The sequence below is a fragment of the Durio zibethinus genome, chromosome 14 (assembly GCF_047325235.1).
Source record: "Durio zibethinus cultivar Kanyao isolate XHJ-2024 chromosome 14, ASM4732523v1, whole genome shotgun sequence".
Classification (NCBI taxonomy): Eukaryota; Viridiplantae; Streptophyta; class Magnoliopsida; order Malvales; family Malvaceae; genus Durio; species Durio zibethinus.
Window position 1 is genome coordinate 11,707,893 of NC_143175.1, and position 18,578 is coordinate 11,726,470.

At 28.6% G+C, this 18,578-nt stretch overlaps 1 protein-coding gene across 1 annotated transcript; it reads left to right on the top strand.

Annotated features, from left to right (window-relative positions):
* The first annotated feature begins 2,069 nt into the window (after window positions 1-2,069).
* LOC149515044 (RING-H2 finger protein ATL38-like) lies at window positions 2,070-8,856 on the top strand. The gene is made up of 3 exons (XM_089743528.1): window positions 2,070-2,591; window positions 3,519-3,616; window positions 8,251-8,856. The coding sequence occupies exons 1-3, from the start codon at window positions 2,433-2,435 to the stop codon at window positions 8,618-8,620; spliced, it is 627 nt and encodes a 208-aa protein (XP_089599654.1). The 5' UTR covers window positions 2,070-2,432; the 3' UTR covers window positions 8,621-8,856.
* Window positions 8,857-18,578: the final 9,722 nt, after the last annotated feature.

Sequence of the window (18,578 nt, forward strand, 5' to 3'; positions counted from 1 at the left end):
TAAGTATGTATAAATAAATAAAATTGAAAGAATAAATTGGTATTTAATTTGTTATACAAATTATAAGAATGAAATACATACATTATTCATAAATTATTTGATAAATTTTCACTAATCATTATTTTTATTCAAAAATTATAAATGAAATTATACACTAATTTATTAAATTTAATCTTATTAGCTACAAATAAAAAAATTGAAAACACAGCAAAATGTTGGCGGGCATGTTGCTAGTATTGTTAATTTGTTATACATCATAACACTTTTTACATCGAAAAATAGTAAAATATAAAGAATTGAGAGAGAAAATGAAAAATAAGAAGAAAAAATCACATTGTTTTTTTTTTTAATTGGGCCCGTTAACCCGTTTATCTGATTGTATCATTATAGTTATTTTTTTATTTCCTACTTATTTTGCTACTTATTTTCACCTCTTTTTCTTTTTATTCTCTACACAAAATACTAAAAAGGGTCGATTGAGTTTTACAAAGGTGAAATGCGACACTTGCAAAACTCAATTTTAAAACTTTGTATTTTTTTTTTAAAGAAAATAAAAAAAATGAGATGTTGAAAATTTTCTGAGGAAAAAAAGTTTTATGATTTATATTTTATACTTCTACATTTATATTTATATTTATATCTATATTACGGAGATGGATCAATTTATACAAATATAAAATTTTGTAGTTTTACACTTTTTTTTTAATAATTGATTTTAATAAATCTAAAAGATGAGAGAGATAACTCAAAAAATAAAAAATAATTTAATTTTTTTTATCTATTAAAATCAATGGTTAGAGAAAGAAATAAAATGTTTTTTTATGTAACCTGATCTCTTTTTATTCATTATACTTTTAACGACTAACAGAAAAATAAAAATTTATATTAATAATTTAAATTATATAAACGTTAATAAAAAATAATTTTAATTAATAAATAAATTATCCTATCTTAATTCTTATACATATCAAAATATAAGATAAGATAATATTATTTAATTTAATTTTATTTATAATATTATTTGATTATATCATATTATAATCTTGTGTATTAAACATGACCTAATAACATTATATTAACTTAATTAGCTTTAAATCATAAATTTTCTTAGTATTTCAAACACATAAAAATATTAAATTTATTAAAAATAAAAACATTATCTTAAAAAATTAAAATATATTTTTTAAAAAATTAAAGTATAAAGATGAAAGAAATTAAGTAGCTAAAAAACCATACAACGTTAAAACCAAACATAATCAAATGAAAGATACTATAAAATTGGCAAATAAGGTTATACTTGTAGTAAAAGATTATTTATGCAAGTGTTTAGCAGACTTTTTTTTAAGTTACTACCTTTAATTATTTTTTCATAGTCCAAAGATTTTAGATTTTTATTTTTTAAGTGTTCTTTTTCAGTCCACCTATAAATTTTTAAATAATTTCATTTAAATTCATTTGAACTCATAAATGAATTAAAAAATTATTTAAATTTGAAATAATTTGAATAAAAAATAATTTGAATTTGAAACAATTCAATTATAAAATAATTCAAACTCAAAATGATCGAATTAAGAAATGTTTATATTTGAAAACACTTAAGTTCAAAATAAAAAATAATCACTTATAGATTTGGACTTACCAATGAGAAGGAAGTCATAGAACCCTGAATTCTAATTTCAAATTTTATAATGCATAAATTTAATAATTTAATTATATTTTAATTTATTAATTGATTCAATCATATATCATATATGAATCTAATACTTAATTGTTATTATAAGTTTTCTTTTACTTATAATTAAAAAAAAAAAACTCAAAAACAATTCCATCCAATTGCCACCTCTAGACTCTATCCTAGGAGAGAGTAATTACTTTAGGACTTTCTTGCATAATCCAAGTGATGGATTAAAAATTAGTGTACTACTAAAATTAAGGAGAAAGAAAGGAAAATTTGACGTGGTGCAACGGCAGAGAGCATGACAGTTTCAATGGTCACAGGTAAAAATCATGATCCATGAACGATATAAAAATAAATAAATAAAAGAAATGTTAGTAGTAAAATACAGCAGCAACCGGTTCTATTTAGATCTATAATAATCTGATAATTTCTCTTATAAATTTCCCTCTCTTACTGATTCTATCACAGCAAAGTTTTTCTTTGCTTCCCCATGGATTCCCACTCTCTTTCCAACAATGAAGCAGTCACCAAAGCTCAATCTCCTTGACTTCTTCTTTCACTAAAAAATCATTGCCACTCAAAATAAAGGCTTCAAATTCATATTCGGACAATGAAAACTGAAAATGGGTTTCTCAGAATTGCTTCATTTTTGTTCCTATCGTTTGTACTAAGCATGAGAAGTTGATTTTTTTTGTTTGTCAAAGAAGGCTTTTGTTTTGGAGTTTAAGAGTTAGGACATATTTAAGCAAAAAAAATGATATCAGCAGGGATAAATTTGGTGATGACAGTAATAGGATTCACAGTGAGTATTATGTTCATAGTGTTTATTTGTACACGTTTGGTTTGTGCTCGGATTCAGCTCATTGCTTCTCAGAGATCCTTCCCTACTGCTTCAAGATCTGATCTTAGTACAGTAAGTGTTTCTTTTTATTGGTTTAGAAAACTTTTTTGCCTTTTTGTCTTGTTCTTAAATTTCCAGAACTGGGTTCTGTTCTGTTTGTGTTGGTTTTTTTTTTTTTTTTTTTTTTTTAAGTTTTATTAGCAAATCTGATTTTGTTGGGTGTTGAGCATTACTGATGGAAAAGAATAGTTTTCCAAACAAATTTTTAATATAAATATTTCCATTTTAAAATTTTCATAATATATATTTTTAATATTTGCCATCCGATAATTACTGGTTATTTTGCATTGGTAATGAAAGGATGGGTTTGCTGGTACTGAAGAGAGGTTTTTGAGTTTTTTTAGTAGAAATTAGGAATTAGAAATTGGATTTGTTCTTTTTGTAAACGGTGTTTGGTACATACTGTTAGGATCCTGCTTTCATTATCACTTCTTTTTTTTCACTCTTAGAGATTTCTTACCTAAAATTTCCAATTTCCGTGTAAATTATTGTTGAAATTGTTTACTTCTGCATTTAAACTTCTAAAATGGGTTCCATGAAATTATTTGCTTTTCTCGAGGTAGGGGAGTTTACAGAAGTAGCTATGTGGTTTGAGTTTCAGATTTTGTTTTCTTTAAATTTATCTGAAGTGATGTTTTTGCTTTTGAAGGATTTTTGGTTTTTATTGTTGTAATGCCATTGTTGATACACTAACTAAAAATTGAACTATAAAAGAAAATAAAAATGTGAAAAGTTTGTCATTTTAGGTATATCAGTGGGTATCAGTACGTGACGCGAAAAATTTTTGTTAAAACCAACCAGACAGAAAAGAAAATAGAAAGTTAACGGTAAATTTGAGTCAGTTTCATGTATTGCCTTTTTCTATTATTGCCTTCATCCTTTATGTAGTTGTCCTTAACCTCCTTATTCCTTATCAATAGTGAATTTTGTATGGTGCAGCTTGAAACAGGTTTACATGGTCTTGAGCCTGTTTCAATTGCCAACTTTCCGATGAAGAAGTACACTGATGAGTGCTTCTCAGCTACAGAATATGCTCGGTATGTTCTTTAGAACCTTGCTTAATTTCAGAAATTACTGCATATTTCTTTAAACTATTAACATTTTATTTTATATCATGTAGACAAATTTTCTTTTAATTTTTTTTTTTTGAGAAGACTGTTAGATGCCTAGGATCTGCAGGTGAGTAATTAATTTTCTGTGAATTGATTTTTCTATTCACAGTGAAGGTGGCGGAAACAGCCTCTTGTGAAAATGCAAGGTAAGGCTGTGTACATTAAACCCAGTGGGTCCGACCCTTCCCCGGACGACCCCGTGCATAGTGGGAGTTTTGCCCACGGGGCTTTGCTTTTTTAGTGAAGGTGTGGGCATTGACAATGGTCAATGGCCATAACAAGTACTATGTGCATCATTCCGTTGTATTTGTAAGCTTAAAATAGTATGAAGTGTAATGCCTAATGAAGCAGTGTGACAAAGCGAAAGATTTTTCTTTGAATTCATGAAGCATACATCAGGTGGGCAGGTTCTTAAGCTGGTTATGGAAGTTGTTTAGATATATAGATGCTATTTCCTTAAGTGCACACACACAATAAAAAAGTATTTCTTCATGGTATTTGCCCTTACATGTTTTTGGATGGGAATTGGATACTCTGATCCTGATGTTTTGGCTTAAATAGTCTGGGCCCTGTGTGCAAAGAATTGAGTTAAAATCACAATGAGAGGAGGCAGAGCAATCAATGGGATATCTAGAATGTAAGACAAAACGTAAGTGGAGGAAGATGAATAGATGAGAGATAGTTGACGTAGTTATAATCTTGAGTGAATGCTCATAAAGAATATTAATTGCTGGGAAATTGTCAACATTCTCCGTATTTGATACTATAATAATGGCATGTTATGGTGAAATGCATTGCACGATTTGAAACTCAAACAGCCTCAGATATTTTAGAAATTTCAGTTTCAACTGATTCTCTCTATCAAGCTTCAATCTTATCTTTTCTACCAAACAGCCCGAGATATTTTAGATATTTTAGTTTCAACTGATTCTCTGGTCTAACAAGCTTCCATCTTTTTTCTTTTTTCTTAAACAGCCTGAGATATTTTAGAAAATTCATTTTCAACTGATTCTCTGGTCTAACAAGCTTCAATCTGTTTTTTTTTTTCTTGTTTTCTCAAACAGCCTGAGATATCTTAGAAATTTTAGTTTCAATTGATTCTCTGGTCTAACAAACTTTGATTTTTTTATCATTTTTTTACTTGAAGTCAGGTCTAAGGAACTTAAACCCTGTGCTGGTTTATTTTTTCTCTAGTTATGTCTTTCCTTTAACCTTTGCTAGTCTAATGGTATTCATCTTCAAGGGGCATATAGATGCTGCATGGTTTGGGCTCTGTGTCATAAATAAAAGTGATTTATTGTTTGCTAAGTTTTTCCAAAAGTCATAGCCGGTCCTAATGTGAATGCTTACAGCAGCTTGACAAACAGAGGCTAAGAGAAAAGACAGAAAGGAGTTACTGGCATGAAATCTTGAGCTGAATTTTTTAAGTCCATTGCTGTTTGAACAAATTATATTTATCTGGTGACCTAATTTCCTTTTAGCTATCAGTAATGCCAAGTGCATAAATCCAGTGTGGACATAAAAGTGACATTTTCCTTTTCGGTTTTGCCGATGTGCACTGTGGTTTGATTTTTGATGCAGTGACCTTAGATAAAACAAAAGTTCGTGTTAAACTTCTGCAACATGTTCTTCTCATGCATAAAATTTCTTCTGTGTTGAATGTCAGGAAACTGTAGAATCACTTGTGAGCCTTAGAAAATGATATTTTGTCTCATACATTGTGCACTTGATGCACAACAGGCAGGGGAAATAGGGACAAATAGAGATCATGGATATGAGGGAGAGGGAAAGAAATAGAGGAAAATGAGAAAGGAGATAGAACCAAAGGGAGAAATCTCTACACTGAAAATTCAAATCTTAAAGTCTAAATACCCTATAACCCAAAACTAGTAGGAAAGCACGGATACTTCTTTTCTTTCTTGCAGTCCTTTATTGTTTATTGTTTCCAAGTAGTATCCCTTCCCTATGCTAGTTCAAGATTTCTGAAGTTAGCTAAAGTCTTCCGTGCTTGAACCAAATCCATTTTTTTGCAGTATATTGCTTGGTTAAAAGTTCTGAGATTTAAGCATGAGCTATGGCCGGTTCATATTTGCCTTGTAAATCAATTTTTGATGCCAAGGTGCATTCGGGTCCCAATGAAAGAAGATTAAAGCTCATTAAGTCAAGGCCGTTTTATTTTGTTGCATCAAACACTCGTATTCAGAAATTCTCTTTTTCTAAATTCATGTGGGATGCCTAGAAAGCTCATGTATTTGTTATCATTTCTCAATGGCTATACACACGTGAAGTGTTAATCTTCCGTGTGCTCTTGAAGTGTAGTTTTAGTTTCCAATTGCAGGAATAACTTTAAACACTTGCTTCAGGAGAGAGATATTTGGAACATTGGACTTGCCTAGTCCTGTGCTCTGTCATCTTTTACTTTGTGTGCCATTGAATAGAGGTGTCCATGGGCTAAGCTGGGCTAGGCTAGGCCAGTTGACACCTCTAAGGGCTTGTCTAAGGCCCTGGCCAGCCCACCCATAAAGCCTATTTGGGCCTGTTACTATTCAAAATATTATTAAAATATTAAATAAATATTTTTATATTAATATTTTAATATATTAAAATATATTTTAGTATTAAAATTAAATAAAAACATTTTTATTAATAAAAAACTATTTCGGGCCTAGGTTTGGAAAATCTTGTCCAAGACCTCACCCAAGTCAAGCCAGGCCTGTGGGCCCGGTGGGCTTCTGCATATTTTCAAACTTGATTTGATCCTTATAGCATTTTAATTATTGTAGCCAATATTGATCTTTCATTTTAAGTGTTCAACAAAAGAATAGGTGATAAAAACTAGTCAAAAGACATGGGCAAATAGGATGGAAGATGCTTTCCTTGCAATGAGTTGAGCAGTTTTATCACTTCAACACTCCTTTTTTTTTTTTTACTGTTTGCCTAAAAGTCATTTGGAGTAATCATTTTGCAAACTTCTGGTTTCCATTTTTTATAACCAAACCTTTTTTTTTCTGCTAAAGTTAAATTTTGGACTTCAGCATCCTGAGGATAGGCATATTTGCATTTAATAGCCCTTTGATGTTTAGAAGAGGTAGCATCATTCAATGAAAGAGTGGTGAAGAGCATATTCTTGAAAAAAATGATGCTTTTCTTGTTACACTTTTTTATTCATGGTCATACAGCACTAAGGGTCTTCAATTAATTCCATAACATATATAAATGACCTTAGGATAAATATCCGCCATTTCTTAGTGAAGCACCCCAAGATAACCTTGTATTATTTCCAGCATATTTATTCTTTATATGACTGCTTTGGTAATCAACTTCAGCTCTAGACTTCTTTTTTTTTTTTTTTTTTTCCTTTTAGATCTGGTAGTGATGCTTTTATCTTTCCTCACAGCTGGAATTTTAGTTGGCATAACCTCTTTTGCTTGATTTATAACTTATCATTGGTCCAGGGACAGGAGGTAAAATATGTGGGAACTAAAACTTAGTGTTGACCTAATTCTAAGTCATTATATTAATGATAATCCTATGCAAATACAAGCTAGTCACAGGATTGATGGTTCTAGATTTTATTTTATAGTTCTGTTATATTTCGTGGCCTTAATTTGCTTTTTATTTAGGGTTTTTTTTTTCCCCTGTTATTTAGGTTTTCTATAATTAGTTTTGCTGATTCTACTACCAAAGTATTAGGGTTCAAGGGATACCAGATTTATTTAACTTCCTACTTGCTTTTGGATGGTGGAGATACTATGGATTGATGATATGCCCCCTCTTGGCTCTCTCTTTTCCTCAACTTTTCTTTCTATTTCTCAGTCAATTTTATTGGTTTTTTTTCCTTCTGTCAGATTTCAATATGTTCTCTGTTTTCTGCTCTTTTCTATCTCGTGCCACACGAGTTGATCTAGTGGCACATCCACATTGTTGATTTATCCAAACTCTATTTAAACCTGCAGTGGAAAAAAAAAAGGATTTAATCCCAACAAAATCATGACTGCACTTAAATTCTTTGTTACTAGGGATTGAGTTCTATGCCTAGCAGCGTTAGAGAAAAACACATGCCATATTCATGCCTTGAGGTTTTCTATTAGTTATTAATGGAGCATGGAAGCAAGTGAAGGTGTTATTCTGTCTGAGATATAAATGGATCTTGTCATGCCTTAAAAGTGTCATTGAGCAAAACATTGAAGGATATCTTATGGTTGAGGAATCGTTTTGTTCATGATTCTCCCGATAATCTAACGTGATGATTCCCCACTACATTTCTGTAATTTTGCAATTTGAAGTGTTCTTGCATCTCCATCCCTCTATCTTATAATTTCTGTTGTTTTGTAATCACTTATTTGGTTGATTTAAAATCTGCACATCCCATCTCCTCTCACTGTGAATAGGCTATTAAATATTCTGAAGTTGAGGGAAGATCTGTAATTCTTATTTACTTCATCAATTCTGTGTGTTTTTAGAAATTTTTACATATTTTCTTGCAAGTAAAATTGCTTAGAGCCTCTTAATTTAATCAATATCCAGCTAATAAAAATGTCAATTGCCATGTGTCGCAGGTGCATAGTTTGCCTCTCTGAATACCATGGTGAAGATATGTTGCGAATCCTCCCCTATTATGGGCACTCCTTCCATGTAACATGCATAGATATATGGCTACAACACCATTCCACATGTCCTGTTTGCCGACTATCACTGCATGAGTTTCCTCCTGAGAAGAAGCGCTTGATGCAACCATTGTTCAGTACAGCCATTCCATCTCATTTTGTCATAGAGTCTTTCAATACGCATTCTTACAACTGTTTGTTGAGAGGGCATGGCTTTCCGTCAAGAACCCATGACAGCTGGGGGATGAACCCAATTCAAGCGAATTCTTTTGTATCCGGGGGCAATGGACCAGAAGCAGAAGCGGAGGCCATTAAAGACTAAAGAAAGAAGCATGTAGAAAGCCCTTCAAACCCTTGAATTATCTTGGTATCATGGTATTTAGGATATATTGTTAGTTGTGTATCTTAAACAAAAGGTGGAAGCTAAAGATTCCACTTGAGCTCTGTTTGGGAAGTGAATTATTTTCCATTTTGGGGCTTACTGTAAATGTCAAATGTCAATTATCCTTGTAAAACCATTTCCTCCTTTCAACACTAGCTGGTTTCTGGCAGTTTTGTTAGCTCAGTTGTAAAATTAGCATTAGTCTAAATTGGTGAATGAGGTGGTAGCTCTCTCTCTCTTTCTCTCTCTCTCTCTCTCTCTCTCTCTCTCTCTCTCTCTCTCCGGTTTTCTTAGCTCAGACAAGGATTCTTAAAGTCGAGTCATGCGAGAGAAACGTACAATTAAAGTTTTGGTTTTTCAATTCGGCTTTGAATTTTCTCCATAATGTGAAAAAAAAGGATGAAGGAAAATTTTCTGTTGAATACTTTCAAAACTTTTCCATGAATACTTTTAATAATTAAAAAAAAAAAACAAAAGGAAAATTTTCTCTAAACATCCTCAAAATTTTTCATAAATATTATTTTCATTGACAAAATTGTTAAACATTTGAATAATTATATATATATAATTAATAAACATCCCAAAAAAAAAAAATCTGAATCCTCAGTACAGGTTGAATTTTTCTTTATGTAAATTATAATTTCTGTTAAAGAAAAGATCCTCTCCACTACTTAAAAAGTAGTGAGAGTTTCTACTGATTTATCTAAAGGTCAATAATGCATGTTATCTAAATCTATGATTGTAATTTAATGATTTTAAATTGAATATAAAAATAAATAAATATTAATTAAAAAAATAAAAATGATTTGAACAAATATTAACTATAGATTTAGATGAATATATATTACTTACCCTTAAATAAAGCAATAAAAACTTTTACTATTCATTAAGTAGTGAAGAAGATATTTTTTTCCTTCTGCTAAGGGCTAATTTATTATGTATATAATAAATGAACATCCAGAAAAAATCTGAATCCTCGTAAGATTTTCCTTTATGCAAATTATATCTTCCGCAAATAGTCTTTGTAATTTGACATTGTTGCAAGCTACCTGACGTGAGTTGTTAATCAGTCAAATTCAATACAACAAAGCCCAACACAGTGGATCCATAATTGTTCAATTTCCTGAATTTAAGTCTCATTCGCTTACTTACTGCAGTTTCATTCGCTCCAGAATGTCCGTCAGTCTTTTTACTCTTATGATTTTGTCTAGTGAAGGTGACAATTGAACTCCAAATAATACAACTGTCTCACTTTCTTTTTTATTTATTTTGCGTTTCAAAACAAAAGATGTGCGGTGCGATTTTTTTTGGGTTGATAAAGTTAGACCAAGAAATTTTGTCAAATAAATACCCAAAAATTAATCATCAATTGTTAAGTTGACTCATATGGGGATTAAGAGCAAATTTGCTGATGTACAATATGGGATATTGAAAATTTTAATTGAAACTTCCATTGCGTTGAATTTTGTCACTGTATTTTCATTGTCAACTCACAAAAAAAAAAAGACTTAACAGACAAATGTGTATTGTGCGATTTTCATTTACCATTTGTTCACATTTGAGCAAAAAATAAAAATTCAATAATGCAATGATAAGATTTAATATTAATTCATAGTACTAAAGCGATAAACTTGTCTTAATCACATTCATATTTGAAAGTTTCCATTGTTAGTTTCAACTTTCAAGATGATATAATTTTGTTGAGAATTTGTTAACGAGATTTTGCTCTAGTTGTAAAGATAAAATTTTAAAATTTTAAGTTTAAATTTTATTATGTGTCAGTTTGGTTATTTAATTGTATTATAATTTGTTAATTAATTATTCAATGATTATAATTTGATTATGATATAATAGTTAATTATTCAATTAATTATATGAATGTAATACTTGATTATATTATAATTTAAAAAATTATTGAAAAATAAAAAAAATTAGGAAATCAAAGTAATATATATATATATATATATATATATAAATTACAAGAAAGTGTAATCAATACTACTTTATGTAAAAAAAGGTCTCTTAAAGATTCTTATGTTGACAGGTATTTTTTTTTTGTTTTTCTTTCTTAAAAGTTATTTTTCTTTCCTTCCCACTGTTTTGCTTTTAGAATTTTCTCCTTCTCTCTCAGACTATCCCATTAGTCTTTATTTTTCTTTATTCTTGCAGATTTGGGAGGAAAAAAAATGTGAAAGAGAGCAATAAAATGACATTTTTTTCTTTTTCCTCTTTTTCCCTTTTTTCATGTTACACACACAACTTTGTTGTTTTCACCACACCTGTCTATGCTTCTGTTGTTGGGGAGATAAACCACACTTATGAAAGCACACCAGAGAGCCCGTAAATACATGTTGGACACACTTGAGTTTAAAAGCTTAAGCTATTAGGTTTTTTGGTCCTTCATGCATATATAGAACATCTCATTCAGAGTTTCTAATGATGTGAGATTCTTTACTCACATATGAACTATATCCTAACAATTTTTTGCGTTTACTTGTAAGTTATAATCAAGTCTCACCCCGGCCATCCCGTGCGAATAAATCTTATCAATACTTTTTTTGGATCAAGCAACCTCATATCTCAGTGTACTTTTATGCCAAGCCACAACACTCAACCTTATCATCTAGATAGTCTCAGTGCTCTTTCAAGCTTACACTTTAGGTTGACTCAACACATTGCCTACTTGGGTGTTTCACTTTTACATATTATCATATACTTGCTGCATACAAATCGAACATATTAATATTGGTGTTTGAGCACATGGAGTTGATAGTCGCGATCAACCTCCGATTTGTCAACAATCTCTCTCTCAGTAACACTATTAAGACTCAAACCCGTCGTAACTTTGGCTCTGATATCATTTGTTAGGGAGATAAACCACACCCATAAAAGTGCACCAAAGAGTCTATACATATATATTGGACACCACTTGAGCTAAAAGCTTAAGCTATTAGGTTCTAAGGTCCTTTATGTATATATAAGACATCTCATTCAGATTTTCTAATGATGTAAGATTTTTTACTCACATGTAAACCATATCCTAACAATTATTGTTGGAAATAATGACTCAAATCTCATAAGAGATTCATTTAAGATTTGTTAGATATTACTTTATGGACAAGAAGACTTGTAAAAGAAGAATTTTAAAAGAAAAAAGATTCTTAATAGACAAGTTTGACTTGCAGAAGAAGAATTCTAAAAGGAAAGAGATTCTTAATAGACAAGTTTAAATGATTATAAATATATGAAGTCTCTATAGGGTTAAGTATGAGAAAAAAATGTAAGAGAGTTATATGATTTTGTGAGATAGACACCCCATAAGAGTATTGAAGATTTACGTCTTATAGGTGTGTATGTTTGTTTGTGAGTGGACTAGAAGAGATTGAGAAGGTCTACATAGGTATGATGAATGGGTATATTTGGGTATGTATTTGTTTGTGTTGAAAAGATGTACATGGGTATATGTTTATTTGGATTGAGAATACTTCATAAGATTAGAGGAGATTGAAAGGGTCTATAGGTATTGATTGTTGAGTAGTTGATATGTTTTAATGTATGTTTGTAATTCTCTACAACTAGTGAATCTTGTTTCTCATCCGTGGATGTAAGTCAGTTAAACCGAATCATGTTAAATTGTTGTCTCTTGTATGATTGATTGATTATTTGATTATGCTTTTGTTGGTGTGATTGGATTGAGACCTTTTAGCTGAATATCCGCCTCTTCCTCCACCTCTAACATGTTGTAAGAATTGTATTTAGGCTTTACCCTTCTTGTTTGTTGGCTGAAAATGGTGGCATAACAAAGAAAAAAACACAGAGAACTAGTGCATTATTTTGGTTTTTCCCTTTTTCTTTTGATTTTTTTTTTCATGCGTTTTTGGGTAAACTTTTTTGCTTCTTTTTGTTGTTTAATTGAATGTGGGTTTGATTTTTATGGTGGTTTCATTGGGATGATTTTGGTGATAAAGACTTCAATTTTGTTTAATGAAGCTGAATTGTTGAATGAGATTTGGGTTTTTCCACTTTTTTTTTCTTATTAAACAATATTTTTTCAATGCTATGTTTTCTTGGTTTTTAATTTGTGTAAAATATTTGTTACGAGGTGATAGTAGTCGTGGAAGAAGACAACGACGATGATAAAATGTGGTTTATCCTTTGAAGGTGTTTTTAAAGGACTTTTACCTTGGGACTTCAAAAATGACAAAGGCCAACTAGGATCAATGTTATTACAATTCTCTTTTATAATTTTTTTGGGTGCTAAAGGGACATAGCTAAGATAATACATTGGAATAATGTAATTTAATTGTTTTATTGATTTTATTATTTTTAATTGCTACTTATAGGCATTGATCTCAAAGGTTCTTATCCATGTTTTCTTCTTCTTTCTTTTTCATATTTATTAATTCATCTGAAAATTAATTTATTTGAAAATTGGTTTCCATTGTTAATGGCAGCAGGTTAAGGGAGCAAATAGGAATTGGGTTGCCAAAAATTGAGGTATTTTTTCCCTTCATTTGTTTTTTTTTTTTCCTACCAAATATGGTGTTAGGTGATGGGTATTTTGTTGAAGTACCAAATACTTTTGTCTTTTGATTCAACATGTTGATGAAGTTATGGATTCAAAAAAGTATGATCTTCTTAGATATGTTGTAAGTTTCTCTAATGGTATAATTGCATAAATCCTGCTTATTTTTTTTCTCCATACCTTTTTTGTTTAGTTAAAACATTTGCTTTTTGTAGGTTCTAAATATATCAAAAGGTTATATAACTATAAAACTCTTCAAAGATGGTTCTCCCGAGACTATTGACCAATTTCTTAACTTATAGTAAGTTTACCGAGCATACTTATACATTTTTTTATTACTATTGATTAGTGGAAACATGATTTATATTGTTTAACATGATTTTTCAATGTTATGTTTTTTTTTTTTTGTTTATAATTTGTCTAAATTATTTGTTGTAAGGTCTGTATATTGTTTTATTTTGATTTAAAATGGTGTAACAATAATATTATTTAGGAGTATGTTACATGGATGATAGTCATGTTACCAATATATAAATTTAAACTACTATTACTCATGCTATTTTGTAGACTTATTACTTCTCAAATATATGTATGTTCTATACAATATTCTTAAACATTAAGCACATTCATACACATGAAAAAAAAAAAGGAAAACAAAAGAAAAAATAAAGGAAAAAAAGAGGGAATGGGGGAGGAAAAGATACATATACCTACTGGACAAGAAGATCAATAAGTTACATTTTTTTTATGAGGCTATTAGCTGAAAAATATTGATTTGTATAGTTAAAGAAGGCATAAAGTAGATAGAGATAGGAATGTAGTAGTTAATGTTTTAGCCTTTTGTGATCTTTAACTATTAAGAGGCTTAATAAATGGAAAGCATAACTCTCTACATTTATAAGAGGCATAAGGTTGTTGGAAAATATGTATGAAGAAAAGCTTTAGTTTTTGCATGCTTCTGGTGCTAAGAGATTAGGATTTTATGTAAATGGTATGGAAACAACAAGAAGTGTACAGAACAAACTCTAACAAGTACAACTATTCAAGATATACCCAATCATTTAATTCTAATGGTTATTTTACTATTTAACAATTAGCCTGCAATCTGTAAATGTAATTAGATTTAATAGTAAAAAAGAAAAATAAAGTCAGAATTAGCATCTAACTACTAAATTGTTGACTATGGGATTAATATTGTAATACTCAGAATTTAAATTGACCTAACTTTTTTTTTTCTTGGGTTCATTGTGAGACAACTTTTTAAAATTATTTTCCCCATTCTAACTAGCATATCACTTTACTTGATTGTTGACTCTAAAAATAACTTTTAAGTTAGATGTTTGCTTTATTCAGTTAGTTTCCTCTCATTATAGTTTATTTTGGTAACTTTGGGATATTATTTTGAGATAGCATTATATATTAACATTCATTTCGTCAACTTCCCAGTATTGCAAGGTAGCAAGAAAAAGGGAAATCCTAAGCCCTGTTGCTTTTTAATAACTTTTACATGAAGCTCTATTTAGATTTTTTTTCTTAAACAATTATAATCTGATTTAGAAACTAGGATCCAATTTTGATGAAATGTTATATTTTGTCACTAAATGGCTCCAATTTGAAGGAATTTATCCTTAAGCTCTCTTATGAGGTAGATGATTTTATTTTCCAAGTGATTAAAGATGATTATTGGATTTCATGCAATTTTACTCTTAAGTTTGTGTTGTTTCGTCGGCATGGTTATTAGGAAAGACTGTTATGTTTTTAGGTGTAACTGGTTATTGATGGGTTTTTTTTTTTTTTTTTTTTTGAGGGCTAGGGCTGGGATGACATTTATGTACCTTGCACTTATGAAGGTCTTTTAAAGTGGAAATATGCTTAGATGAACTTTGTTGACTTTTAATTTGAGGTTGTTTTTCATATTTTTAATTATTTTTTAATGTTAAATTTTGGCTCATTTGGCTTCAAAATTTTGTAAACATTCATTCCTAAACTAAAAGTTTTAGGTAATGATAGATTGCCACTGATGATTGTTAAAAACTTTTTCTTTATGAATGCGGAAGAAAGAACTTGATGGAAGGGAAAACAGTTGAATTCAAAGGTGTCGTAAATTGTGTTTATTCCATTTTTCTACTTCATTTGATATCATTAACATTTGATTCTGACTTTTTAATATGCTAAATTACTTACAAATGTTTCAAATCCTCTTTCTTCATTTTTTGGGAAGATTATCTAATATTCTTGGGATTTTGATTGATAAGTATATGTCTATATACAGATCATGATAGATATGTTTACTTTTATTGACTTCAATACTTTGAAGAAGGTATGTCTCATTGCTTATTTGACAAATATTTAATTTTTTTCCTTAGCTATGTGGATTGGATAAGCATGTTGATTAGATCTACATAAATTTATTTCGTTTGTAAATGATTTTTCACATAATTTTGTGCCTTTTTGTACATATCCAAATGCACACGAAGATTACTTATGAAACATTTAGATATAATGGCTATGAATACATTTAAAACCTGAAGCTTTTGAATCAAAATTAGGCAATTCATAGAGCTTTAATTGAACTTTTTTTTATTAAATTATTGATAAATAATTAATTCATATTAACTGCATATGTTACTTTAAGTTGAAACTCAATTACTTTAACAAAAAAGTGAAGTTTGGTTAATCGAATTGGTTTGAAACATAGTTATTAATTTCGTTTTGGTATTAGTTATACTGGTTAGTACGTTTCAGTTATATCAAAATACTGTGCTCTTAAAGACAAATTTTCATATTGAATTTAATATAGGGTAATATTGGTTATTTTCATTGGTTTCAGTTAGTTTCGATGAATTTCGATTAATTAGTTTATTTCGGCCATACGTGATTGTGAAACATGTTTTATAATTTTTAATTTATCTTTTATTGTTTGACTGTTTTTAATCTAATAAAAATAAAATTAATTGACAAAATAACTCTTAAAAATTGAGTTTTTTTATTTTTTTATTATAATTTGTTTTCTTTTATATTTTACTTTTTTCAAATAAAAGTTCATAAGTATTTTAATTTCTTTTAAGAAAGCAATTGTATTCTTTTTTTAAAGTTCAACAATCATGAAAACCAAGATTAATTTTTTTGATTTCTTTGTTTTTATCTTAATATTTGCATGAAAAAAAATACTTATTTAAATATTATATTATTAGATTGAGTGTTTAAAAATATCATAATAATTTATGATATTATTTCTTATAGTTTTAAACTTATTTATTTAATTTTTAAAGATATTACACATTTATTTTGTAAATTATTAATAAGATTATAATATACAAGTTCATGTATATTTATAAATATATTTATACTTAACTAACATATTTAAAATAATATATCTAAATAGCTGATATCAATATATATCACATTTTTTAAGAAAACCAAAATATTATTTAATAGAGTATTAACAACCTTGCTTTGAAATCAAAGTAACCATCCTCCTCCATGATCATATTAAATGTGTCAAGAGTTTTATAAGTAAGCTTTCCTTAAAATGAATACAGTGTGAAAAGGTTAATGGGAAAGCAAGACATGAATAGAATGACCTGTGTCAGGAGTTTTATTCATCAAACCATTCCTTTCCTATTTCAATGTTAAAAGAATTAACATCAATTTTGAGCTAAATTTTGGGTGCATTAATTAAAGACTAAAACGGTAGACAGCTGTTTGGGTGGTTCATTAATACACTAACACGGAAAGATCAACTAAATTTTCTGAAAAATTTTAGTCAATTGGACCACTTCTTCCAATAATAATTCCTCTTGGAAAAATAATTCCTCTTTCTCCCTTTTCCTCAAGCAAGGTACAGCGATTCATTGCATTACGGACAGTGTTTTAGATGCCATTTCCCTGCTCCCAATAGCTCAAACCACTGTATTCAATCATGGTGAGGCTTATAATTCGGTTTAATTGAATTGATTAGATTAATTTAATTTAATTAATTGATTGATTATCGAATTAATTTTTATTAATTATAAAAATAATTTTAAAATAATTTTGAAATTCAATTATTTGGTTCAAAAATCAAATTAGTTGAATTAACTAAAATTTTAATCAAAATATAATAAAACTCAAATATAAAATTAAAAATATATTGAAATAAGAAATTTTATTATAAAAAATTATTAGAATTTTTAATTTCATATTTTGATATTTTAATATTTTGTTGGATGATTTTATTTAATTTATTTTAAATATAAAAAAATTAAAGGTTTAAAATATAATTTAATATTGAATGTATTAATTATTTGATTCATTGAAAAAAATTTGATCGATTAATTTTCAAAACTAATATATTTAATTTGATTAATGAAAATAAAATAATATAATTTGATTAATTTGATTTTAGATAATTTAATTTAAAATTAATTGAATTGGTCGTATGAATACTCTTAAAACCAATCTGTCAAAAAATTATCCTAATCTTTAATGGTTGCTTTTTGTTTATCTACTTTTTTAAATAAAAAGATTATAAGTATTGAGTTTTAAATTTTAATTAAGAATAACGGCGCTTTAATTGTATCGTAGTTTAGTAAGAGTTGATAAAGCTTACTCAAATAGGAGAAAGAAAAAATTGTAAATGTTTGAGACAATGTAGGATTTAAGAATTTTTTTAAAAATATTCACTTATAATATATATATTATTAATGAATTTATTAATTTTGTAAATAAAAAAAATGTCTAAATGAAACTTTTGAAGATGTAAAAAGTTTTTTTTCCTTTAATTTTTTTTTTATTTTTTAATTTGTAGGGGTGTTCATAAACCCCTACTTCAACACATAAATCCACCTCTGATTTGAGAGAGAATTTTTATTTTGCAGGAATTCATCTATTAAATAAGTGGTTCAAGTGTGTGAACCATTTGAATTAAATATCAAGTTCAACCAGTGCTTTGAATTAGTAAAATGCAAAATTAAGTTGATTGATGAATGGTGTATCTCTTCCCACTAAAATCTTGAATCATTTAACAGATGGGTATTTCATTATCAACGCTCTGCTTTGATCTTTCTGAGTTGAATACAATATTTTAACTATTCTTCCTTCAAACCAAATATATATAAAAGAAAATTCTCCTACTAACAGTCCCAATTTCGAATTTAGTACCTTGAAATTGAAGGAAGATGCAGAAATTGAGGCGAATAGATAAAAGAATATATGCCCTTTGAGTTTTGAGTTTTGATTTTAATTACGTTTCTTGTAATTATGAGTAATTAAGTTTTCTTTAAAGAGTTTGCAGCTGAAAATAGAAAAAAAAAATGTAAATATTAAATTTTCAACTTTAAATTTATTAAATATCATTTTCCTGACTGAATTAATTAATTGAGCAGGATTTTT

What these genes read in the sequence shown, in the direction of transcription:
- LOC149515044 (XM_089743528.1), top strand. Translation starts at nt 2,433, where the DNA reads ATGATATCAGCAGGGATAAATTTGGTGATGACAGTAATAGGATTCACA. An exon ending in CAAGATCTGATCTTAGTACA is followed by an intron (nt 2,592 to 3,518) that starts GTAAGTGTTTCT and finishes TGTATGGTGCAG; the next exon opens with CTTGAAACAGGTTTACATGG. An exon ending in TCAGCTACAGAATATGCTCG is followed by an intron (nt 3,617 to 8,250) that starts GTATGTTCTTTA and finishes CATGTGTCGCAG; the next exon opens with GTGCATAGTTTGCCTCTCTG.